This window comes from Xiphophorus maculatus, chromosome 2 (assembly GCF_002775205.1).
Source record: "Xiphophorus maculatus strain JP 163 A chromosome 2, X_maculatus-5.0-male, whole genome shotgun sequence".
NCBI classification, from domain to species: domain Eukaryota; kingdom Metazoa; phylum Chordata; class Actinopteri; order Cyprinodontiformes; family Poeciliidae; genus Xiphophorus; species Xiphophorus maculatus.
In genome coordinates this window covers 18,827,814-18,851,622 of record NC_036444.1, presented here as the reverse complement: position 1 = coordinate 18,851,622, position 23,809 = coordinate 18,827,814, and the positions used below count along the sequence as shown (strand labels likewise).

The window sequence follows — 23,809 nt, the reverse complement described above, 5'->3', positions numbered from 1 at the left end:
AACAGAGAAATTTATTTTACTCAAGTCTGCAAGAACAAGAATACATCTCTTTTGGGCCAGAACATTTCAAGCTTTACAAGAACTCCACAACAAAACTCTTTGGAAGTCTTTATAGATCCCCAGCGCCGTCTCACACTCGGTTCATATTTCATACGACAAGAAAAAAAAAAAAAAACGAGTTCCCCAGAATATGGATCAAGCACAAATAACAGGAACAGAATGATGTGGTTTTGTTCTTGCAGCTCTGGCTGAGAGAGCTAGTTTCTCTGTTCTTGCAGAGTAAGTTTTGGCCTGGCAGGACTCAAAACACAATGCTTTGCAGCAAAGCATTGTTCAATGCATAGCTTTGCAGAATGCGAAGCAGGACCAAAGGGAAACAGGATGAGGTCTTCTTAACGATTAGCCCAATCTCTGCTGATCTGAGACAAGTCCTGTGTTTCGTATAGCGAGGACTTGTTGAAGAGTTGGATATTTAAAGCTCTTAAGTCACTGCAGACTCCAGCTCATTCCACTCCTCGCTCAGAGCGCTCATCGTCCACAGGCGCCGCGTTCTTCGCACCTCCAACTCGCCGCTGCCTTGCTCAGAGTCCGCGGTTCATTATCTCATGGTGGAGGAAGCTCTGAAGTACGAGAGGAATTTGAAACAGAGGCTCACCACAAAGTACCAGATGTTGCGGGCCATTTGGGACCGGGCGATGAAGATGCGCCAGATCAGAACCACCAGGACGGTGTTGAAGGTGTAGCGGATGTTCCTCAGCCTGAGGGAACGGTCACAAAAACATAAGACTTCATTCAGCTAACCACATAACCCTCATCGTCCACAACATCTTTTTTTGCCCAAATCTCATGCTGATTTGAGCTAATCTACCAGGAAAAACTCTCCCCTGATCCGTTTCAAATTTTTGGAAGGTGAACAAATATGCAAATTTTCAATCATGACAGTCTTGAAATCACACAACACTTTCCAGGAACTAAATTAAGCTGCGTACAGAAGAAGATATCTGTCTGCAAATGCAGGCAGATCCACATCCACCTTACTTGTTGAGGTGTTTGCGTGCAGCAGGCAGCCCTGACAGCTCTTCATTGAGGACATATTTTTTTGTGCCCATGCAGTAATTTTCCATGTACTCTGCCCAGTGCAGCTGGCGCACATCAAAGTTGAACACCTATTCAGGAACAGAAAAAAAAAAAGAAATTTCTTATTATTTATAATAGAGAAATTTATGTAACATAAATACACAAAGTGAAAAAAAAAATTTCAACGATGCAGACTGGTGGGGGATAAATAGGACATATCCACACTGATTCCAACTTATAAATGTCTAAAGACCACAAAGGCTTGTGACAATGTGCGAAATGCTTGCAACATTATTACCCAATATTTTGAGGGTGGGTTACTTCGTTAAAACCGCGAGACATTTAGTTTGGTGCTCCTGGCTGTCGAATGAGAGTGAACACCATGATAAAATCTACAGACGTACCTCAGGCCTTCAGATAGAGGACTGGAGCAACGCATGAGTAAGGTATGTCATTCTAAAAGCTCTCGCACTTCAATCTGCAATAATGAATTTAAGAGATCTGTCATCATGCCATGGTCAGAGGTGTTGAAGGATGAAACCATGAAGGCCAGATTGAGTTTTACCACAGAGTATGACAACCAGGACTTCAGGTTTCATTTTCTTTGCACCATGTGTTTGCACATAATGTGTCAAAAACAGAGTTATTGAGAAGACAGGTTTGTCAAACCAGATACAGCATTCCAGGACAGAACCTCATACCAACTGTGAAACTGAGCTGGCAGAGTCATGGTTTGGTAATGTTTTGCGACAACATGACCTGGAAAACTCATAATCAAAGAATCCTTCATGAATTCAACTATCAGAGGGTGCTAAAAGAAAAATGAGACCAATTATATATAAGAAAAGAAATTCAAACTAAAGCACAATTGAATCCTGTAACAATCACATTGATCGAGAAAATACAACAACAAATTCATGTACCGCTCATGTTGCGTTTAGCTAAGATTACCTTCTTATCCTCAGGGCTCATATGGGACAGCAGCATGGCCACGTTGTCTGTGTTCCAAACCCATGAATGGCTGGTGAAATACTCCAGGACCATCATGGCTTTGTGCAGCCGAGTGATTGTCTTCATCATCCTGTGATAAACAATGCGTCAGTGAAAAAGGGGATTAAAAAAAAAAAAAAGAATGAGAGCGATAAATGAACGAAAAGGACAGTTAAAGAAATTTAAAGAGACGGGACAGAGCACACGTACGGCTGTTGAGGTGCAGAGGCAAAAGTTCCAACTTCAAATATTTAACATGAGAAACCAGATGTAGAGAGCAGTTTACTGCATTGATTTGACTGAGTAATTTTACAAGTGCTTCCAAATAAACAAAAGATTTATTCAGAATATACCAAGGGCAGCCCTTCACCAAATAAGCTGTTAGGAGAAAATATACAGTGCCCTCCATGCTTTACTGCACTCCTAGAAATGGCTCATCTGGAGTCCTCACTCTTCAGCTCACCTCAAAGCTTTTCTACAGCAGTTTGGTCTGGGGGAAAAGGGAAGGCTTTTCACCTGGTGAACCATGCAAGCATTTCTGTCTGTTCAGTTTTCTGGACTTCTCAAAAATGCAACCATGGATTCCAACAATGTTTTCAGGTGCCTTGGAACAGACACAGGCCCACAGCATAATATTGCGACACCATGCTTAACAGCAGACATGAGGTGCTTGTCCACATATTCCTTCTTTGTCTGAAACACTTTGAGGAAAAAGGTCATTTAGGTTTAACTTCATATGTTCACATATCTCTGACTGTATGACAGAAAATGCTTTCACTACCATGTCAAACAACGTGTGAAGAAAGACTCTATTGGCTGCTATAGACAGAGTTCTCCAACCGTAAGCTGTGGAGAATTTTTAACTTTCCATAACATCCTGGTCATTGTATGGGGATGTGATGCACTTAATTTTCATTGAGTCTTGTTTGTCACAGTTCCAGAAGCTTCAAATAAAGGTATTTCTCCAACAGAAGACATGAGGACATTCAGTTTTACTTGAGAGACGTCTAAAATAAATTAATATGCATCCATCATAAATTAAGACAATGTTTTCTCCTCTTTCCTGTTTTGGGGAGTGGCAGGCAGAAACAGGCCTCCAAAGTTAAACACACCAAAATAGGAAATTACCACATAATTTTCCAAGACATTCCAAAAGAAACCAAAAATTTAAAAATGCATAATGAAAATAATTCACAATATTTCTTTGTCTTTAAATTAGCACAGAGAGGAAAACTATTCCTTAGCATGTTTCCTCAAACTGCGTAAATCTTCTCAAATTAAAAAGTTTGATTTACTTCCTCTGTTTTTTTAGTTCTATATAAAATCCTACATTTAAGAGGTAAAAAAAAAAAAAAAAGATTTTTATGCATCTTTCCCAGGAGTGCAACTAAGAGTGGAGGCCACTGTAAGATATAAAGTGCCATGAGCCTGTCAACATACACAAGCTGTAGGATTTCAACTTTGTTTCTGCTCTGTAAAATACTCCAGAATTAGAAGCATTTAAGAAAAATTCTCAGCCCCTTCAAACATGAGCTCAGTTTTAATAATCTTGAGTTTTGGAAGAAATGGAATAAAAATTAACTCAACCTGGATGGCTTGTATAAAATAAAACCTTTTCAAACAGCAACAATGTGAAAGCTTTTAGAAATTAGATTTTTAAATTATAAAAATTGACAAATTAAAGGTAGATAAGTGCCTTTAAAAAAAGACTTTACATTTTTCATTTGATCTTACCTGCATTACTGATCAAACTCAACATACTGCTATTTCAGCTGGATTTTTGTTAAATTATCAGTTGTAACTTATAAGTTGCGTATTCTGTCTTCACTTAAAAATACAGGAGAGCTTAATAATAATAAAAAAATACAAATAATAATCATAATAGTAATGTGATTGGCAAGATTTCTTCCCAGTTGACATAAAAAATCAGAAGCGGCCTACTGGATTTATTCTGCACAGAACAGGAAGACAGCTTGCATCTCCTTAAATAGCAATAATTAGACTGGCCTTATGCTGATTCACTCCTCTAAATAAACGTCAATGCGTCAAACCCAATAAACGATTAACACTTTATGCATCATTATCTTCCTGGTAAGTGTAGTAAATCCAGTTGACGTACTCCAACTTCATTCTGTGTTAATTAAGCGATCACAATTCAAGCAATGATCATTTAAATAGGAAATGTGCAGAAAAGAGCCTTAATTGAATCTGATTCATTCTGATTCAGCCAGTGTTGAATTAGATCTGAAGTTAGGCGTGTATAATTTTCACTGAAGTGCTGTCAGTTCAATCAATTTAACTAATGGAGGCTGACTGAAATGACTCAGATTCTGTCAGTGCATGCGATTGATTGGAAGGAAGCTTTAAACATGCATGAATGACCAGCAAACAGTGGAAAGGAGAGCATTATTTGCCACTAATGACAAAGCAAATCAGATTCAAGACGCACTTCCAGAATTGAAGCCCACTGCTGGTGCAAGCTAAACTCATTTCAGACACCAAAGCACACTTCAGATGGTAAGGAGTCAATTTCCATGTGCTGACGTTGCCGTTCAGTGGCACTGTGGAGCTGTCCGCTTTTTGGATTAGTCAAAAATAATTTAATTTTGGAGACAGATTGGGTGAAAGAAGTGCGAATTGATAGCCATAATAAATGAAACCATCTTTGAATGAAGGGTAGGCTTGCATAGAACCCAAATTATGTTGTCATGACGACGTTCAGATGACACCCTGAGATCAGGTGAAGAAGACGCTTTAGAAGTTTTATATTCTCTATAATCCAAGTTAGAGAAATCAGGAAGGAATGTGAAGAGAACCTGAGGTGAAGTGGGGAGTTGATTGGCAGCAGGAAGAGGACCATAAAGTGTGGGAGGGGTTTGTGGCAGATGTGATCTTACCGGGGCTTGTGGCCCATCAGTGTGAGATAGCCGTCATACAGCAGGGCCGGCAGGGTGTGGCTGACTGTTGTCCAGTACTGATTAGTAAAAGAGTTGGAGCGCAGATTGACATTGGGCCTTCTGAAGGCCTGCTCTAGGGGATTGTTCTTGAAGGTCATGTTTATACAGTTCTCTGTAGGAGAGAGATACACACATGACGGGACATGGAGGACACAGAGGATGAGATGAAGAAGACGCATTTCCTCCTTTTAGAAATAAAAGCCAGTCCTGATTGTCAGGTTGGTCTATGCCAGCCTGCCACTTTTTGCACCATCACATGAGACTTGATCTAGTTCCAACGTGAATCTGCAACACTAACAGCATCTCTGCCCGTTTTACAACTCAAACTGAGCAGAGCTAATATTTTAGACGCTGATGAAAACAAACTTGAGCACCAAAATGCAAAGAGTGCAGAACCCACAAGCAGCCTCTTCTGTCTCTGAGAGCCATGGGTTATACATTCCTTGACGGCAACTGAACTTCACAGAAGCAATAACACACACATCAACACTGCAGCTACGATGTTAGGCATCTACACTAGGAAGAAAGTGACAGAATAAAGCAGCAAAAGGTGTGTGTACGTGAAGTTACTATGACCGTTAGAAAAGCACAGCTACGGCACATCTGAGCAGGCGACTATGACGAGGTTACCTGGGCTCTCGTCCAATCAGCCTGAGGTACATATCATACAGGAAGGCCGGAGCCTTGTGGCTCACGGCAATCCAGTACTGATTGATTAGGTGATTGGATGTGAGATTAACATTGGGCCGACGGAAGGCCTGTTCGAGGGGGTTCCTCTTGAATGTGGATATTACATGGTACTCTAAGAAGAGAAGGTTGTTGAACACAAGTGAACAAGGACCAGCGTTAATGTGTTTCACACAATCTGGTTTCAGACCTGAACAAAAAGATATACGCTAAATGAACAAGACTTGATTCAAGTTCATTCTGACCTGAACGAAAACAATATTAAGCTGCTAATATATTAGTTTATTTTTAAAAGACACTAATATTTTACAAATATACCCTATATCTAATACCCCTAAATAAAATTCAGTGCAACCATTTGCATTCAAAAGTCAGCCTCGTTAGTGAAGAGGTTCAACCTATGTTTAATTTAACATGACATCCAACAGACATGTGGAAAAAGGTTCTCTAGTTAGGAGAGTTCAAAATGTAACTCTTTGCCAACACACAAAAACCTCTGTGTGACAGGAAAACAAAAATAAAATACACACCACCCTGCTTGTGGTGGCAACATCATACCATAGACCACAGCCCTCTACCTACACCAGAGCTGTGATGGACTGAATATCAGTAAAATGCTCTGCAGCTTGTGGAAGCAACAGGCATGAATATTTTTATGAGGATCTTGAAATAATCAGCAATAATTTTCTGGGTCGACGACTGTTTTTGCTGCTGTACACAACTGCCAAAAAACAAAACAAACAAACAAACAAAAAAGAAACATGTAAATGATACTATTCGTCCTTCGCTTTATTGTTCTTTATAGAATATTTGATAATACTCAGTGGAGCACAAAGTGTTTTCAATAGGAGCAAGAATTTGGATGCACTTTGGATTTTACATTATTTCACAGAAGATTAATGTGACTCTTAAAAACTCTGAGTAATTAGGATCCCATAACCCAGCAGCCTTCTTAGTAAAAGGAGACTGTTAAAAAAATAGCTTTCATTTTTTCCCCTTATTCCTTACTATGTCTAGCACAATGTAACCTCATACATGATGGATAGAAAATGTGTATATCAGTTTGATAAGCCAAGAATCAGAATCAAATCTATATTGCAGGTAAAGATTCATAAAGTGACCTCTAGAAAAAACCAAGCTTTTATGACCCCTACTTTCTGCTTTGGTGTAGGTGTAAGTTTTACATTTTCTCCTCGTTGTGTTTGATGATGCAAAAGTGTAGTTATGACATATATAGAAAACACCAGATTTCATCCAGACCCATAAGTTTATATTAATCTGTTCTGAAACTTGTTTTTTTTTTTAATGATGAGCAAAAAAAATGTTTCCCATTTAGGTTTCCTCTGTTTGGAACTCAACATGAATTTAATTTAGTACTTTAGTTTATATTCCTCACTGAACAGTCCAGTGTTTAAACATTTGAAACTAAATCTATGTCAGCATATTCTCAAACACATGGGAAAAGGTTGTGGACATGCAATGCTAACATGCACTTTCTGTGCAACTCACCAATCTAGTAATGGATTAGCATAAGCTTCTGGTTTAGGTGTGGCAGGCAGTGGATTACAAATTACAATAAGGTTATGCCATTAGAGGCCATATTTAATGACAGCTTCATTTTTTAAGGCTTCACACAGGCTGCATTAGAAGTAAAATGGTATATAAACACATCATACCGACTTCGCCCCAGCGAAACGGGTTGATCCCACCAGTTGTGCAGTTATACACCAGGATGCTTCTAGGCCTGCAAAAGGAAGCAACTACTTTATTGTAATTCATGTGACTAACAACCTGATCAGATTATACAATAGAAGTGGATGATTTTAAACCTGTTGACTCGTTGTGATCCAGAGAACCAAGCTGCCGCTAGAGTTGCATTAATGACCACATCTACAGGGACCAGGTCAGCCACGGCATCATTAGATGCTCTCATCGTACGCAGAATCCCCTTTCCAGCCTGAAACAATGAGATGAAATTATCTTAATGTGAAAGAAAAAGGTATAATTAAAAAATATGATAAATTATTGCTTTGCAGATTAATGAAGAAAGTTGATGCGGTAATTTGAGGTGAAAGTCAGGACTCCAAACGTCGGCTCATACGTTCCTCCCAACAGGCAGACACTTTCCAGGAATAGCGTGACAAGCACTCTGAGCTTGCCACATTGGCAGGATTCATTGTAATTCACCAGAATGAAGTACGACCACAAAAGTTGTTTGAAGTACTAAGTCCTATTTGTCTTGCTTCTGTCAGACTGCCCCACGGAGGCTGTGTCTACAATCCAGTAGTTTGATTTCATCAGAGTATTAATGTTTACATGAACAGTAAAGACGGATTTCATTGCAAAGTGTCTTTCAGTGTCCTAATGAAGCCCTATACTAGTCTGATGTAACCAATCACACAACTGAATTTTGACATTACGTCATGTTTTAATCCAGCAAGTGCTTTTGCAAAAGGTTTTATTGATGCCTTATTACTTAATAAGAGCATTGATTTTATTACTTACTGCGATGAATATTCCACTGGGTCCATTAAAGTTGTCAATCCAGCCCTGAGAAATGGATAGTATTAGAACTGAGATAATTAAATAACTAAATTTCTTTATATGCAACTAATTTACAATAGGAATTATGGATATTGTCTTTTAATATGAAAACCATTTCATGTTGGGGAAATAAAAGATAATATAGGAGGAAGCTGAATACATCCCCTTTAAAACAAAAAAGATCTGGGAACTGCTTGAGTGACAAATCCTTAAACCTTTGCTCTTGAGTCATTAAATAATGCTTTTTTACTGGAGGTCTCACATTCTACCAGCAGCGGCCATCAGGATGATCCCTGCTTGGACTCACTGCATGTGTGTATAGACAACAAAGGCTTGATCACCAAGATCTTGACAAAGTTCTGACTAAAAGCCAGGCCAGAACTGACACCGATACCTTCTTTATGCACAAGTGACATCAATGGACAACATTATGTTTAAGCTACCAAAAAGCTTTTTTTTAACTGCATATTAGCTTTTCTGACAAGAGTTTTTAGCATTTACTTGTTTTTTGACACAAATTAAGAGTTCTTCTGATTGATGCTAGTCATCTCCTTTGATAACTTATACATGGCTCCTTTTTAGCCTTAATTTATACATTACTCTAGTAGGTTAAGAGGTTTTCATAATGTATTTAAATTTAAAGCAGAACGAGCGTCTCGAATGACTCACGGGGAACGGCTCTTTCCAGCTGGCGCCAACAATTGAGGGTCTGATGATGGCAACATTGAGGTCTCCAGCCTCCTGCTGCACCAGATACTCAGCCAAGGCTTTGGTGTAGGTGTAAGTGTTGGGGCGCTCGCCAATAAGCTTGGGGGTTAGTGTTGCTACCAAATCGTCGTCCATCCAGCTGAAGGCAGAGAAACAAGACTTACCTGGGATGACGTATTGAGTTTCAGTTTCTAACATCTAGGAATGCTAAACGCACTAAGAATAGTAATGGGGGATTAAGCTCAACTACCAGAATTATGAGGAGAGTTATATTTTTCTTAAACCAAAGGAAAATCAAAAATGCTTCTTTGGTTTGATTATTAACTTTACACGTTTTACAAGTTAAATCTAATCCTCTATGCCTTGGTCTACTGTACAGAGAAGATTATGTACACTGTTGCTCTAAAATAGATGCAAACACACTGGATTCATGTATGTAAACATGAATCCAGTTTACATACAAGATTCATTATGAATAATTATCCAATATCCCATGCCCTTGTACCTAAGCTAATAACAGCAATGTTACCTTTGACTTAACAGTCAAACTTTATAAAAAGCTAATTTATCTTTTGAGCACAATGAAAACTACTGGCTTAAACTCTAACTTGACCTGCTAAACAGGTTCTTAAAATTATTATTAAATGCTTCAATGCAATGAGCAAAGTTGCTTTTAAAACATCTGCATAGGACAGAAATGGGTTGAGAGCTTATAAATAAGCTTAGCATGGAGAAAATAAAACGGTTTGAGTTATGAGGTACTTTAAACATGCAAACAAAGCCACTTTGCACAACTCTAAAAATAAACACCAACAGTAAGCCGGAACAGAAGATGGGACAAAAATTGAGAAAAAGGCATTTGATAGTATTCTGTACAGTTTTGGCATATCCACCCTGAATGCCATCATAAAGTAACTCAGCTTATCTGCATAGTATAGGTTTACTAATGACACCATTCTCTCTCCATTCATCAAATTTAATCTTAAAGTTTCACTAATATATCTGAAAAGCAGTTTGTAGTACCGTCAACTTTGGTGCTACAAAGTAAAACAAAGATAAAGCTGGTGTGTTCACAGCATCATGGACTTTTGACAGTCACACAGTACATTCCATTTTGCTTAAATCTGCAAAATTGTGAATAAATCTGCTGTTTGGAAACTTACTCAAGAGTGTCAAGGAGTTTGCGGTAGTTTACAGGAGGCGGGTACACGACTTCCTCGATGACCTCTCTGTCACAGTGGGCGTAAGCTGTGGAGACGTGAAGAAAGATCTCCAGGTGCTTCATCCTGTGGGCCAGCGCCAGCATCTTTTGTGTGGCCAGGACATTCAGCTGGACTGCATCTCTAAGACACAGAAAACAAGCGTAGGCAGAGATTCAAGCATTTTCACTGAGTTTTAGTTTAAAGACCGAGAAGACTGACTGAAAAATAGAACATTTGCAAAAAAATAAATAAATAAAAAAATGTTTAAATTATGAAAAGTCAGTTTTCCAAATAGAGACTTCACCATACAAAGGAATAGTCAGCTATACCAACATCATTCAAGATCTGCTCAGGCTTTAAAAATAAACACTGAGAAAGTAAAAAGATGCAAGATTTGTAATGGCCAGCTTTTCATTGTTGCTTTGTTTTGATGACATTGTCAATTCCTGCCAACCAAACATATTTAGAGTCTGAATATAGAACACCACTCCTCTTCAAGGTTTATTTATGTCCAAAATAGATGTGGAATTGTTTTACACAAACACAATGTGATGTCGCTTCTGTTCCTAAAATAGTAATTAAATCACCACTTATGACACAAAGGCAAAAAAATATATATGTATATTCTGAATGCTGACATCTTCCTAAATGTTGTAGTGTTTTTAGTTTTTAAGAGAGAAATCTGAAATTGACAAAATATGCATGAGCTTTTAAACTGATCACAATCTAAAATCTGTAACAATATTCACATCTGTGCATCCTTAACATGTTTGAGTGTCACCTTACTGAGGATCAGCTAAGGGGCTTGAGGCCAGATATTATACAATTATGATTGTAGTAAAAACGCTATAACATGCACTAAGCTACACGCTAAAAGATTCTTCAAAAAAAATGGAGCATTCTTATTTGATGGAAACACAGAATTAGATATCTTATAACTATAATAGTTAAACGAAAAAATATATATATGTGAAGTCACAAACTAATGTGTCATTGTGTCTGGTTTGCAAAAATCAAAACATAGTACAAACAATTGTTAGCAAAAAATCAGCTTTTTGAGACCACTAATTGGAGGAAATGTCTTTAAATAGGTATACACTCAGTTTCTTCTAAAGACTGTATGGGAAATAGAGCTCAATAAGCAGCTGTGTCTTAAATTCAGCAGAAAAAGCAAGTCGTGCCAGGTGTTCTGTTTCTGTATACTGCAAACAGAAGGTACGCTCTATCAACACTGGGCTGAAAAGAGCCAAGCCTAGAAAACAGTCGAAAATTACACAGAGTATTTGCCTCATGAAAAGGTAAAAAAAAAAAGAAAAAAAAAATCACTCACTTGAGCGGTTCATTGAAGCGGATTGTTGCGGCACAGTGGAAGACGATGTTGATGTTTTCAACCAGGATGCTCTGATCCTCTTTGCTGAGATCGAGCTCCAGTACTGTGAGGTCACTGTTCACTGCTGTGATCTTCTCTGCAAAGTCTGGCTGCTCTGCTTGCAATTTTTCAAACAACTGAGACAAACAATGAAATGTTAGAAATGAAATGCATTACAATAAATAAAGTCTATTATGTCATCAAACAAAACAAAAAATAAAAAGCTTAAGGCAAAACAGATTATAATGACAAAACTGCATTTTAAATGTATACTGTGATAAATGGGGAAAAAAAAGTAGAGCAAATGTCCTTAAAGAGACATTGCAAACAAATATTTATACTGAATGAAAGGACAATATTTGACCTACATGTACCCATTTCAAGCTCCGAAATGTGGAACACTTATAGATAAAATATGTATATTTTATGTACATTTGTTCATTTTTATGGCATTGGCTCAAACCCAAAAGTTGGTTTCTCAGAAAATTTCAATGTTCATGTAAAAATAAACACATTCTCAAGTATATGCATACAGTATTTGGTTGCTGCTCCTTTTGCATGAGTCAGCTTGTAGCACTAAGTTGCCTCAAATGTTTTTTAGCTCGTTTTGTTGTTGGCTTTGGCATTTCACTTGATAATACTCTATAAAGTTTAAGTCTGGAAGTTTGTCCCTAATGGAGTCATTAATCCTTTATGCAGTGTTGTGACATGCCAAATCCTGCTTTAAAATTAAATCATATTCATACAAGTACTTTGCATTATAATGTTCTCAAGGCTACAGTTTCCCCCACTGCTTGGTCACTTCTTTCCTACCACACTTTTTCCTTCCACTCAACTTTCCTTTATTGTGCTCTGTGAATATCATATCTCCCAGTGGATTACTCACTATGTGCAGGGCATCAGTGAACCAGCAGTCTGGGGCCTGTACATTTCTGTATTTTTTCTTAGTCTTGTGTAATATTTTAAATTGAGATGCATTCTGAGAATTGTATTAGCTGTAATCCACAATAATTAATTAAAAATAATACTAATTAATTATAAAAATAAATACTTGAAACCTTTTCCTTAATGAAACCACATAATGTAGACATTTCTTGAATTAAATTTCTGAAATAAAAAAAGTTTCCAACAATATTAATAAAAAATGCATGTTGCCACTGGTGTTGACTAGGTTTCAAATAATTTACTGTTCTTCTGAATTTATCCGCTTTTCTGAGTGTTAATTTTAGGTGCATGTACCTTTCTCCTTAAGCAAGTCTTGCTAGATATTGCGAAACTTTTGATGAAAACATCTAAAGTCATCTTTCTACGGTACTCCTGATCCTGTGATGCGGCCAACCTCATCAGTGTCGGCTATCTTCTTAAGAAAGAGGAAGACTCAGCAGAATTACCCTCAACCTTCACTTTAAGCAACTTACAAAAGCGCATTCAAAGCTGACCTCTAAATTTCTATCCCGACTTATGAGATGTGCAATGCCACAGTTCTGTTATAAGGTTTTACATTCTGATTATTTAAAGTACATAAACAGAGGAGATGAGTAATAATAGACTATATAAACTATGAAGCAGTTCAAGGTGAAGTTTCCACTATAATCTTAAACTCAATAAGACTGTGTTCATGTATTTGGACACAAACAAGTGTAACAGGCTTTTCAGAAGCTCCTCAACTTCCACACCTCTGTGACAGCCATTCATTATCGTTCCTGAGCATCCAGCTCTCACCTTGCAGTTAATCATGTCAGCTACGCGGGCTTGAGGGCTCTGCCCAGCTTTTGACCTAACCATTACGTAAACGGTTTTGACCCCAGGGCAGGACCTCAGCAGCTTCTCCAGCAGAACCTTTGACAACAAACAAGAAAATGCATTTATTTATCTTCAAACTGAATTTAGAACAAGAATTTACTCTGCGTTGTTCAGATTTTATCCAGTAACATTTATGCAATTGTTGGAATTTTAATGAAGAATAATTACAACAATCAACAGTGATTAGCTAGACTTTAAGCGCTAAACTCTGACTGGGTCACAGCTACAATCCTGAATAAAGGGTCGCCATATGACGTATAGATCATTTTTATTTTCTGTGCCTTTTTTAATACTCTATTTTCTGTTAGTTTAATCTTGTTCAGGCAGCTGGTGCCCTTCTCTAGCAGCAGACATGGGATATTTAGTCCACCATTTAGTAAAAAGTTCTTAAAAAGTTTGTGTTATAAAACGAAAAATCTTTTACAACTCCATTCCTATAACATAAGAGTCATTTTCATGATTTACAAGATAACGTGCATAAACTGACTGAAGTTGTTCCTGGCCTATTGGAGCATTGCGTAAGTCAGTACTGATCCCATTTTTTTTTAGTTTAGTTGACATTATTCAGCTAAAAGTAGACCAAACCGCTTAAAAACATTTGCCAAAGGATTAAAAAAAAAAGAAAAAAGAAAAACTTCCTGACATCATTAACATTATGTTCTTGCAACTTCGCACACATGCACTGTTCAGCTGGCAAAAAGCAGAAGAAAAAAAAACATGCTTTATTTTACTGATGCTGGAGAGACAAAAAACAGGACTTCCAAGCAGTAGTTCACAAAGTTCAGCCACATTTCACAAGCCAGCTAAACAACTGCCGTACCTTTCCCATGAAGCCTGTTGCTCCAGATATCAGCACATTTTTCCCTGCATAGTATTCTGGGATGTTCACCATGATGACGGGAAAGCTGCCTTGGCGACTTCCTCAATGACACTCCACCTACACGATGAAATGAACAGATAAACACCTCAAGAAAGCACTTCTTAGTAGAGAACAGAGAGGTAACCCACTGCTTTGTGGACCCAATGTCAAACATAAGGCTTCGAGGGATTGCTGAAGGTTGTCAAAGGTTGCAGAGAGTGGAGTTATTTTTATATGAACCTGCTACACTCTGTCAGCAACACATAGCTGGATTAGGGACAAATTTTTCAGTCAAGCTTCATATCTGAAAAAAAAAGCCTGAATTTCCCCCCCAATCCTTCCCTAAATCAAGAATATTACAAAACAAAACATGTGACTGACATTGCATTCATGTACAGACGTGTTTTCAAACATATCTGTATATGGACATTTAGTATTACATTGTTTGAACCCCAAAAAAACTCAACAAAAAGACATTTTAAGACAGTTAAAATATGCAGTTTCTGGTGTAGAATAATTTAGTCTGCACTAAAATTTATTCTTTAAAAGTAAAAACACTTTAGTTGCACATATTTGGAACATTGTTGCTCAGCATTTTGAAGGCAATTTGCCCTGTTAAAGTGGGTATAAACACTTTGGTGATATCAAATGTCAAAGGCAATGAGTTTAAAGAGGGAATTAATTGGGTATCAAAATAATTTGGCATTAGCAATTCCAATGTACAGAAACTAGTCAACAGTTGGAGGAACTTCAAACCACTGGATGCCCAGATTTGTACATCCAAGCAAGTTCTTCCAGAAAGTAGACCAGAAAATGATAAAAGAAGTTTTCTGTCACTGGACTTGTGTTAGGCTCTTGCTATAGATGAGCAGTCAGATTGAACCAGAATCAAAGATCAGAACTTGAACTCATTGAGATTCTGTGGGACAACTTGAACTGAGCTAAACATATATTAAAGCTGAAAATTAGGAGAAAGGCAAGGTTTCCTCAGACAAATGACACAAACTGATAAATAGCTACTAGAAGTTTCTCTCTGAAGTAATTCAAACCAAATGGGTAAGAGCATACATTAAGAGACAGGGTGCCTCAACTTTTTCCTCAGTACAAAGTTTCGATTTCTTGTTTGTTGAGCAGCATTAGTTTTGAGTATTAAGTAAAAAAAGAAATTTTAATTATAGTTAAAGATATAAACAAAATAGACATCAATAAAGGAACATTTCTTTTAAAAAAAAAACAACTTTAGAGTGCTCCGATTTTCTTCATGACTACACCAGAAACTCCACTCAAAATAATTTCTTTCAAAGTCTGGAAACAAATCGTGTGCTTGCCACATTTTTATCCAACATGTTTATCAAAAGACAAAAACAACAGCAAATAAACTTTTTTCAAAGTAAAAAAAAAGACACTACAGTGTCATCAAAACTTTAAAAAAAGAAAAAGCTCATCATAAAGCTTATCACAGCAGCTGAACACTGGCAGTCAAGCTTGGAGCCCGCTCTGATATTAAATGTAAATATGAAAAGGCTTATCAGTGGGATTACATTGGATTTAAAACACAACCACTTCGTATGTACAATTACAGGTTATTCTGGAGATAAGACATTAAATCATTTACTGAGGAGACTGCCTTGTGCAAATTGGTGGGGCTGAAAGTGTGCCACAGCATGTGTTCAAACAAAAGGTAAGGCAAACCTTCGAAACCAAAGTACGACCACACGGATTCATGGAGTCCTTGTTTCCAGAAAGAAACATGTCTCCAGTCTGGCTCTGAAATTTTACTTTATCTAAAAACTTTGTTTATTTTTAGGTTCTATTGACCTTTTTATTAGATAGTCTCTGTGGAAACTCAACTTCATGTCTATTAAGAAATCTACAAAGAAAGACTGCAAAGCTATCACACCACACTAAAACATGCAAGGGAAAAGTTCTTTGAGGAAATCATAACAAAAACATTAACAATGCTCAAGGTTTATTTGCAACAGTTGACGGGCTTCCAAACCCTCCTGTGGCTGTATCTCCTGAACTCCAATTTGACACAACCTTTTGCCAACTACTTTGCAGAGAAGTTTTTTTTAAGGGTTAATCTGCAGAAATTCACCAAATCCAGTATCAAAGATAATGACCAAAAATAACAAATACAGAAAAAAATGACTCCAATTGAAATCCTAAACTATAGAAATGTAAAAATATTTCTATGTAAAAACAATTCTACATAGAAAATTTTCATGAGCCTGAAACGATTTACTAGTCTGTTTAAATTCAACAATGCACATGCGTCTTAAAATGGAAGATCATCAAAGCATTGACTTAGTCATTTAATTCAAGTAGTTATGTGGAAGGGGAAAAAAGAGGTGGTAAAAAAGCTGCTGAAACAAAGGCTAAAACTGCAGCCCTGAGATGATTGAAAAGCAAAGTACCTACAACAATTTTGGGAAAATTTGGACTTTAAATGCACTTTTAAGGGATATCTGAAGTCCTAAATCCAACAAATTAGAACTGAATAAAAAAGGAGAACATCTTCCCACCACCACACTCATTTGAAGGAGATTGGGTTATAATAGCTTCCTCTTCACAGTTCAAGCTCTCTTGTCACAGTTCTCGCCAACATAAGTATGCTACTCTGTTCTAAAACGAGTGCGTCGACTTCTCCATTTGACGCAGGTCTGAATTTCCGCATTTAATTCCCTTTTGAATACCAAATCTTTTCACTTTTATCTACCATCCATCATTTTTAAAGCACTATGAGCGTTTGTCCTGTATACAACCAGCATGACAGCCTGCAGAGCAGTGGGAGATAAAACTAAGCAAATTGTGTCTGATAAGTGACTGTGACATGAGATTGGTTTTTCAACTCCAGTGGTTATAGTTAAACGGTTAGCACTCTGCTATTGCATTCGGTTTTAAGAATTACATTCATTTACAGAACTTGATTCATAAAGCAGCACTGTTGCCTTGCAGCAAGAAGGTCCTGGGTTCGATTCCCGGCCCAGGGTCTTTCTGCATGGAGTTTGCATGTTCTCCCTGTGCATGGATGGGTTCTCTCCGGGTTCTCCGGCTTCCTCCCACAGTCCAAAAACATGACTGTCAGGTTAATTGGTCTCTCTAAATTCTCCCTAGGCGTGACTGTGTGTGCGCGCATGGTTGTTCATCCTGTCTGTCTTTGTGTTGCCCTGCGACAGACTGGTGACCTGTCCAGGTGAACCCCGCCTCTCACCCGGAATATAGCTGGAGATCGGCACCAGCACCCCTCCTAACCCCACTAGGGACAAGGGTGTTAGAAAATGAATGGCTGGATTCATAAAGCAGGAGAACACCACACCACATGAAAACACATTTTGTTTTTATTTACAGTTTAAAATAATAAAGACTTTTTTTGGTGGTTCTAAGAAAAGGTCTCATGTCAAGTCTGTAGTGTAACGTTAATACATCATAATAATAGTTGAAAAGGTGTCAAAGTTCTCATCTTGTCTAATTTTTCAGTAATTTTTTTTGTAATTTTTACTGTAACAGTTGTAAATGTTTTCTATACTACAACCTCCTAAATAAGAGCTATAAATACTAACCTTTACTCAGACTGAAGTTAGACAGTTTCCTTTAAACAGTTAAGTACATTTTGAATAGGACATTTTGTCTGCCAACCAACCATAAAAATCCACTAGACTATGTAAAACATCACTACAAGGCATGCCAAAATCCCATCCCACCTTTTTTTTATTTTTATATTTGAGCAATTTCCCCTTTTTTCCACAGTATCTTCAAAAAGCTAAGGCAACTGATGCAACCTTCCAGAGTTCGTAACATCTGAGATTTAAATTATTAATTACATAGGAAACAGTTTTGAAACTAGATACATTTTGTGCAAGTTTCCTCCACTGTTCTGTATGCACCGCTTCTGCTCCTGAACAACAGTGGATTATAATTACCCAACAAACATTAATTATTAGAGAAAGAGGGGACATTAACGGAGTATTTCATGCTGCTATGACAACAGCTCTACTACGGGCTGCGTAGGCTTGGTGACTCTTGCGGAGCAAAGCGAGAAACGGCTCTGTGGTCCCCAGCACAGTTGAAAGCTGTGGATGAATCGTTTGCTGCATCGCATCGAGTGCCAAGCGGCTCGCTCCAGCTGAGCGCCTGTCAGAGCGCCGCTGCGACCACAGCCAAGCTGAACACACAACACTCAGTTGAAACAAGCTAGACAGCAGGCCTGAATCACAACAGATACTTTTTGTTTGGCAAATAACAAAAATAAAAAAACAAAAAACGGCAGATGTTGGGCCAATATGAGAAACGTTTTCACTTAAAACAGTTTGACCGTAGAGCCTTACTTTTAGGAGCTTAGCAATAAATGTTTCCTTGGTTTTATCCATGGTGCAGCAAGCCTTTCAGCAAACACCACCATGTTGCCTCTTACAGTGTAGAGCAATTAAATAAATATTTTTTTAAAAAAGTGTGTAGAAAGGCTCAAAAGTAGTCACCCGGCCCTCCTTAGGTGAGGCGACATACTGAATATATTTCATCACTATGATAGTTATTTTGATAGTTTGAATAACCCACACTGTGGTCTAAACACATACAGACAATACCTGGAATAACGGGTAAAATTGGGCAAATAAAAATCATGTTTTAGAGTTTCATAAACAAAGATATAAATATGCAGCTGTAAGAGAGGAGGTGACACACTATAGTATTATCTATTAATAGGTAGTGGAAGAAAGTAACACTTTAGTTTTCCTGCCTTCAATGCTCTCCATCGTGTTCAACCTGTTTGCTTAGCTGACAATTTCACATTAGTGAACATGAGGGAACCGGAGAGAAGAACTACTGTCCCTCCATGGAACCCAGTTCTCCATTAACAAAAGACAGAATATTTTAACAAAGCAAGTTGTATGCGACGCTAGAAAAGTTCTCTATCCTCAGTGGGAGCCGTCGCTGTAGCAGAGGTCAGGTTAAATGTTAACTGTATAGTTTGATCAACGAAAGTTAGGAATTTTCTGCCTGCACCATTTGTTGGATGATTATGAACATTCATTTATAGATTATTTAAAGATAATGGAACAAACAGCTTTCATCAAACATTCAGGATCTTTATGACCATCTGAAATCGGCGACACATTCTCTAGCTAGACAAGTACATCTGAAGAGAGAGATCTTTGGCAAATGCCAATAATAGCTTCAAAACACTGCAGAGAATATGGGAGGACATGAAGGCTTTCATTTCCTAGTGTAGTAAGTCAGAGAACTGAGGAGGACGCAGTCATTTTCCCAAAGTATTAACCAAAATCCAGTTCATGTCTGTTAAAGATCATTTGTAGTAGATACATAAGATTTTCAGACTTTTCTCCACTATGATAACCCCTTCTCAGCTATTACTGGGATTGAATATGCCTTCTGGAAAACATTCCCTCAGATATCACAAGATCTTTGCAAATCAGAGTTGTAGAAATACAGCATTTGTGCATTATTAGTATACTGTGTAGTTTTTTTTTTTGTCAAGCATTCCACTGTGGGTGTGTACTCATCTGTAATAAACTAACCAGGTGTAATGCGTCTGTGGCAAAGACTATTGTTATACTGTGCAGTTGTAACTCTCACTCTCAATGCAAAACATTACGGTTACAGCTAGAGCTTTTTTCAGCGCTCAAAAGTTTTAACTTTACAGAAAACAGTAATTGATCACTGTTTAAAAGTCATAAATTAGGTACGATTTCAAACACTGACTCTTAAAAACTGCTGTTTCTCTTTAAGGTTAAGGATACTTGGCACATGTACAATTATCTCTAAAACATTGAGGAAGAAAGATGGGAGCGGGGCCAAGTTCCTAACCAAACCCTTCTGAAAACACTTCCTTGTAATCTTCATGAATTTTAACTATAGCATTGACAGAAGAAACTGTGTCAACCTGTTTGAACAGAGATCTCATCGTCACAGAATTTTTGCATGACTCTGTAAACCTGTAAACACCAGCTTGTGCATATAGAATTTGTATTTACATATTATATAGATAGATCTCTCTCTCTCTACATTTACATAGATATACATGCATATATATATATATATATACACATATACATATATATACACATAGAGATATATATACATAGATATATCAAACAAAGCTGTAATCTGTAATCTTAGGCCAGCCCTGGACCCAGCCAGAAACCTTTGTGCCCTTTGATCAAGTGTCTGTGAAAGAGCTACAGTAGCTTACAGTCAGGCAGCAAATTGATCCCTGATGCCTTATGGATAAATAATTGATGTGGTATAATGCCTAAAGTGGCCACGTGTGGAATAAAGAGTTTGTAAATAGATGAGAGGTTCCACAAGTAGTCTCAGGAGAGTGATTCCACCACTACAAAGAAAAAAAAAATACCGAATGATCGTTTTAATTTGAAAAATAAATGCAGGAAATCTCAATGTGCCATTTTAAAACAGGGAATGTTCTGCTTTGAAAAACAGAGCAGTGACAGCTAGGCCAGTTACAGGCACAAAAAAGATGGACCAAAGTTTTAAAACTTTGGAGTCTCATTAAAAAGCACTTTGAATTTTAGGTTCAGTATTAAGAATAATTTTAAGCGCTTTAAGATGGACCAAAGAAACTGACATACAAACCGGACTTTTCTCCAGCTCTATGGAGTAAAACGGAAAGCTGATTTCAAGCAAAACTGTCACACGAAGCAGTGTGTTGATGTGTGCAGTACAGGATCTTTGATGGTAACAGTTGTATTAAAATCATCTCCGCATTTAAACAGAACCAGTTTGACAAGGCTTGTCAGAAACCACGATTCAGAGTGCCACCACCATCTGGTTGCAGGTGCGGCTGGTGAGGAGTGTTTAATAATAAAATGTATATTACGCTGCAGATCTGCATTGCCTTTAACTCAGCCTTCTCCATTTAACCTTCCAATATACAACTTATTATATTTTCAGAATGGTAAAAAGATGCAAAATTCTGATGTGTGAGCATTTCAAAACTACTAAACTTTAGAAATACAAATTTGCCTGGGCTCTTGTATGAAAATGAAATGACTTTAACGTTAATGTGTTACATTTAACACATTAATTAGGTTCTGCTTTCACTTAAAATAAACATTTATTTTTACTCAGGGGTATCACAAGGTGAAAATCTCCCAACTGATAACACATCCATCTACTTCAGTTCTTTGTGATGCCACACACAGAAAAACAAAAAACTAAAAGCTGTCCCATCACAGCCAATTGATCACTGATTGAGCAATACAGAGAATGGCATGTTCCCTGTGCAACAGCATTCTTCATCTCAGTCACGAATGTCAACCTACTCTCCCTGGTTCCTGCTACAACAGCACATCTTTCCAGATGACTGGAGCAGACTTGCACTACAGGTCAAATCGCCCTCATGATGGCAATCAGAAATTCTGTATTTCTTAAGCAGTTTGACTGCCTTATCTTGTCTCACGGTGCTCATCCGTTTGCTTTTCAACATACTGCCATTGATTTCAATGAATTTAACTTAATGTGACTGACAAACACAAAGCAGCTCTTAACTGAAGTAGAATGACAAAGGTGCAAGGTTTTTCTATGCGTTTTAACTAATAACTGAGTAGTGTGCCACAGTCAGGCGAGTCCTAAATCTAATTATCTGGCATACATGCAAAACACACCATTGTGTTCGTGAAATTGTGGTAGCAGCCTCTTGCTGTGGGGGAAACTTCTCCTCAGGGGAGACAGGAAAGTCAGTCTGAGAGGATGGCTATACCTCAACAAGTTTGACAAAAAGAAAGATATTTTGCCCCAAAAAATGTTCTCTAGATGTGACAATGTGGTAAGAGTCGTACGCCAAAAAGACCTGCAACCAAAAGCTGATTCTACAGATTCTTGACTGAAAGTGGCTGTATTCAAATGTGTGCCAATTTAGTCGACATGCCTCTCACAGCATTTTAGAGTTGATGCTTCAGAAATCTGGCATCTTTTCAGCACCTTGGTAAATGATGGAATCATTCTCGATGTATAAAAGGAGGACTTTACTTTACGCACTACAGGATAAAAATTTACTAAAATTTCGAAAAAAAAAAAACCCCCGCAAAAACTGCAAACTGAAAACAACGGATCCCGTGATTCTCATTACATACAGCTACGCAACATCCTCATCACGACCAAAACTCGTTGTCCCATTTCTACCGCTTTTAACAGCCTGTAATCACATTACTCCAAACTCGGGAGTGGCGAAGAAAACTCGATGAGCTGAAGCTAATTAAATGAGCACCGAAACCAATCATATCTTCCTCATTTCGGTGAAAAAAAATAGTAAGAGTGGAAAAAAACAACTGAAAATTGAGAACATTGCTTAAAGCCAGAGCAGCTGTGACTTCTGCTAATGTGAGGTCGACCCTAATAAAAGGAACTCCAAATTGCTCCACATATTTGCGTATTTCCCACAGCGTAGTATTTTAGCCGCCCCTCCCTCCTTTTCCTCCTGGCGCATCTTCTTCCATTAAACACGCTCTGGTAGTAGCGGCGCGAGGCATTTAGCCCCCTGAAAACCGGTAACAAGTGTTTCAGCCCCCGATGAAGCCGAAGCTGATGGCGGCGACGTGTAAACCATGTACGTACCCAGAAAAAAACGGGAGGTCGACTTTTCTTTTCCTCCGGTTGGAAACGTGGTGTGATCCGCGAAGAGGCGGAGTAACAACGAGCACCGCTAAGAGGCAGACAGAGTAACCAGACTCGGCAGGAAGCTTGCAGCATAAATAAACCGCCGTGACGTCACCCGGCAGCGGTGTCCGACGTAGATGTTAAGAAGAAGATGTCTCACTCCTGTTTATTTTATTCACTATCTGTTTCTCCGAAATAAAACCACAGAGGCCTCAGCATCTTCAACTGAAGTTTGATTTACTATCTTAGACAGAAATGCGATGAAGAAAAAGTTAATTACATAACCACGTTGTGTTTTTTTTAAGCTAAAACCTTTATTTCAAATATCTTTAAAATAACCAAACAGGTGGTTGCACTGAAAAATAGAAAATATCAGGATTTAAGACGAAATTCCAACCAGTCCCCCAGCCCATTCGTATCCCTTAATCCTGCAAATGATAACATTGCCTGAATTAAGCGCCAACAGACATGGTTAGGGACAACCTGATGTCATAAAACCCACTAGTTTAGAAACGCAGTTAAGAACTCAGACCATATTACCAAAATGAAGGAAAGAGGGATGCCACAAGTATTCACAAAAAATACATATTGTTAAAAATACCCTCGACTGAGGGCTGGCTGATTAAATACATAAACAAAATCAAAAAATGTAATGTTTGAAACCGTATAGAAGAAACTAATACAATTGTATGTGTTGTTTGACCTTTCATGCAACACATTTTTGACTTTTTGTTTTAAAGATGGTATTTGTGAAACTTATATTAATGCTTAAAGTAATAAACACCTGTACTATATATGTCAATGTGCAATGAAGGCCAGTCTTCATAGTGAATAAAAGGGATGGAATTTTTGAAGTCATTACAAAGCTCAGACACTCCCACTTTTTACATTCTCCTGTAGGTGCTTCTGCATTTGTTTAGTTAAACGTTGTTGATGGATCTTGCATAATGCAGATTCTCACTTTTATCTTTGTTTTAAT

General features: G+C 37.8%; 1 protein-coding gene across 2 annotated transcripts; it reads right to left on the bottom strand.

The window, feature by feature from the left end:
* Positions 1–598: 598 nt before the first annotated feature.
* LOC102216473 (fatty acyl-CoA reductase 1) lies at positions 599–22,905 on the bottom strand. 2 transcript variants are annotated; one of them, XM_023346868.1, is made up of 13 exons: positions 22,789–22,905; positions 14,158–14,274; positions 13,257–13,373; positions 11,496–11,671; positions 10,127–10,306; positions 8,925–9,102; positions 8,217–8,261; positions 7,541–7,668; positions 7,388–7,455; positions 4,965–5,136; positions 2,029–2,158; positions 1,039–1,166; positions 599–758 (listed from the first exon to the last, which is right to left on the bottom strand). In XM_023346868.1, exons 2-13 carry the CDS (start codon positions 14,227–14,229, stop codon positions 599–601), a joined length of 1,554 nt encoding a protein of 517 aa, XP_023202636.1. In that variant the 5' UTR covers positions 14,230–14,274; positions 22,789–22,905. The 2 variants fall into 2 exon arrangements, with proteins under 2 accessions (XP_023202636.1, XP_023202644.1); XM_023346876.1 differs by lacking the exons at positions 4,965–5,136; positions 22,789–22,905 and adding an exon at positions 5,655–5,826 and having other exon boundaries at positions 14,158–14,229.
* Between the last annotated feature and the right edge of the window lie 904 nt (positions 22,906–23,809).

Excerpts from the sequence above, each read along its gene's own strand:
- LOC102216473 (XM_023346868.1), bottom strand. The coding sequence starts at position 14,229 with ATGGTGAACATCCCAGAATACTATGCAGGGAAAAATGTGCTGATATCT. Across the intron at positions 7,669-8,216 it reads CCAGTGGAATATTCATCGCA|GCTGGAAAGGGGATTCTGCG; the intron begins GTAAGTAATAAA and ends TCATTGTTTCAG. Across the intron at positions 5,137-7,387 it reads GTTTCGCTGGGGCGAAGTCG|AGAACTGTATAAACATGACC; the intron begins GTATGATGTGTT and ends TCTCTCCTACAG.